We start from the raw sequence: 2,678 nt of genomic DNA, 5'->3' as shown, positions 1-2,678 counted from the left end.
ATAGAATTGACATTATTTCTATGTCGCTTGGTTTCTACCAGTCACTCTGCGTCTTTCCATGCCATGAGAAAAGGCATCTTGACTTCAAGTTCGACTGGAAACTTAGGGCCTCAGACATTAACCCTCTCCAAGTATGCACCTTGGATATTAGCTGTTGCCGCCAGCAACAATGACAGGAAATTTGTTGCTCGAATTTGCTTGGCAATGGACAAGTGTACACTGTGAGCTTTTGATTGAAGTTATTCCATGAAAAAGATAGCATTTCAATACAGTATTCTTTAATAATACCATACTAGTTTTTTGAATGATCTAAGAAGGACCTCTCCATTAATAGCTTCAACTTCAACGAAAAATCATTTCCCTTGATTTAGGCAGGAGATGCTGCAAACTATTCTGCAGGTGCTGACAGATTGACAAACGATGGGTAAAAATATGAAGCTTGTCCTTGATCTAGAGAAGTTAAAAAACCTTCACACAAACTTATGAAGCAATTCTTGAATGTTCTTATCTACATAATTAGATGACAGCATGTCGACCAACATGGTTGCAACCAACAAATATACATACACCTTATAGATTGACTAGCAAAGTCTTAATAAGTAATTCTTGAAGTGCTTTATCTGCTAGATTTGCAGATAGCAAGTCAACCAACATGGATGCAGTGGTTGCATTTGCTGAAAAACCCTTGTCATCCATTATCTTAATAAGTTCCATAGCCTTTGCTGTCTCATTTTGTTGCAACAACCCATGGATGATTGTGTTATATGTTCGATCATCAAGAGAGAAATGGTTCCCATCCATTTTCTCTAGCAGCTCACTCGCTTTATCAATTAGCCCCTCTTTGCAAAACCCCTTGATCATTATATTGTAAGTCGGAACATCAGGTTGCAATCCTTTTGCAAGAAGACTATTAAAGATTTCTCTTGCAATTGTAAATTCCCCGACATTGCACATACTGTCAATCAAGATGTTGTAAAACACAATATTGTGGTCCAACTTTTTGTCTTCCATCTCTTGAAACAATGCCAACGCCTCCCCAATTCTTTTGTTCTTACAAAGGCCATTCAACAAGATAGCATAGGTTTGGGGACTTGGAAGTTGGCCACATGCCTACACCTTATGAAATAGGACTAAAGCAGCCTTGTGTCTCTCCACTCAACAAAACCCACCTATAAGGGTGCTGTAAGTCACAACATTTGGAGTTACTCCCTTGTTGGACATTTCACGAAAGAGATTCATTACCTCATCAATTCCTTTCTTTTTACAAAATCCATTAATCAATGTGTTATAGCTAACAACATTAGGTGAACAACTCCTCTCAACCATCATGTTCAATGCTTTGATGGCATCCTTCAATTTGTTTTGCAAACAGTAACCATCAATTAGAGAATTGTAAGTGATTGTGTTAGGCCTAATTCCTCTTTCAATCATCACATCAAAAACTTCTTTTGCCTCTGTCAGCATTCCCTTTTTGCAAAGTGTGCCCGCCAATATATTGAAGGTATACACATCTGGCATGATCTTCTTTCGCACCATCTCATTCAACAGAGTAGTAGCCTCTCTCCACCGGCTGAAATTGCTTAGGCCTTGAATTAAGGAATTGTAAGTGAAAAGATCCGGCTAAATGTCTTTACTCATCATTTCAGTCAAAAGATTCAAGGCCTCAGTTACCAACCTATCCTTACATAAACTGTCAATAATTGTGTTATACGCCGTCAGATCAAGCTCAAAATTCCCTTCTTCCATCTTCCTAAGCAACCTAATAGCCATACTAGTCTGTCCAATCTTACACAGAGCATTTAGCATCGTTCCACAAGTAATTGCATTAGGCTTATACCCATTCTTCTCCATTTCTTCTACCAACCTCACAGCTCCAGCAATGTTACCTTGAAGACACAACCCCTTGACAAGGGTGTTTAGAGTAATAGAGTTTGGGTGATAACCAAGTTTCAAAATTATTGCCAAGACAGAAAACCCAAAATCTAGATGGTTCAAATGGCAGAAGCAGTTAATCAAAACATTGAGAGTATAAACATTGGGAGAGACTCCGAATGATTCGATTCGTTTAATTAGAGAAATGACTACTGGGTAATGCTTCATTCTTGCAATGCCACCCAACACATGATTAAAATCGGCAATGGAAGGCAAAGGGCGCGTGTGAAGCATTTTATCAAATAGGTCTAAGGCATCATCAACATTCCTAAAGCTTCTAGATTTACACTCATCTCTAACAGGTTTCAAGAATTGATTTTGATTGTGATTGTGATTGTGATTGTGATTCGGGGTTTTTTTAGCACTAGCAGCAGTAAGAGTAGAATAACAATAAGAACGAAAACAAGTGTGGGAAGAACGAAGCAGCGTACCCATTTTCCTGAAGATCCAGCAAACAATTCGATAGCGAAAATCAGAACGAAACGATAGAATCGATTCGGGTCGGGTCCGTCGGTTTTGAAGGCAGTTTCCTTGAACTAAGCTGCCGATCAGTTATCTCATGGTGAGAGAGCATAAGTGCCGAACCTTTGATTAGTATGAAACATGCATCTCCTTTCACATGCACAAAAGGTAGGGAATCACTGCGTTGATTTACTGGCTGAAAATAGTTTTATCTTGGGTAGTACCACTTTGTTATTTTCTGGATCTACTCCATCCATTGTAAGCCAATATATATATATATATAT

The 2,678-nt window shown here is 38.6% G+C and overlaps 2 protein-coding genes across 2 annotated transcripts in view; both read right to left on the bottom strand.

Moving 5' to 3' along the window:
* Positions 1–570: 570 nt before the first annotated feature.
* Positions 571–1,011, bottom strand: LOC111988207 (pentatricopeptide repeat-containing protein At1g64100-like). Its single transcript, XM_024019994.1, has one exon. It carries the CDS (start codon positions 1,009–1,011, stop codon positions 571–573), a length of 441 nt encoding a protein of 146 aa, XP_023875762.1.
* A 144-nt stretch (positions 1,012–1,155) lies between these two features.
* LOC136062325 (pentatricopeptide repeat-containing protein At1g12775, mitochondrial-like) overlaps positions 1,156–2,678 on the bottom strand; it is an 11,276-nt gene continuing 9,753 nt past the window's right edge. Inside the window, exons 2-3 of the mRNA XM_065761246.1 lie at positions 1,676–1,982; positions 1,156–1,570 (exon numbers count right to left, since the gene is read on the bottom strand). Coding sequence (XP_065617318.1) covers positions 1,156–1,570; positions 1,676–1,982 — 722 coding nt within the window. The remainder of the gene's footprint in view (positions 1,571–1,675; positions 1,983–2,678) is intronic.

The sequence above is a fragment of the Quercus suber genome, unplaced genomic scaffold, assembly GCF_002906115.3.
Source record: "Quercus suber isolate HL8 unplaced genomic scaffold, Cork oak 2.0 scaffold_18, whole genome shotgun sequence".
Lineage (NCBI taxonomy): Eukaryota > Viridiplantae > Streptophyta > Magnoliopsida > Fagales > Fagaceae > Quercus > Quercus suber.
The sequence above is the reverse complement of the archived record's forward strand: the minus strand, read 5'-3'. Positions and strand labels throughout refer to the sequence as shown.

What these genes read in the sequence shown, in the direction of transcription:
- LOC111988207 (XM_024019994.1), bottom strand. Translation starts at nt 1,011, where the DNA reads ATGGAAGACAAAAAGTTGGACCACAATATTGTGTTTTACAACATCTTG.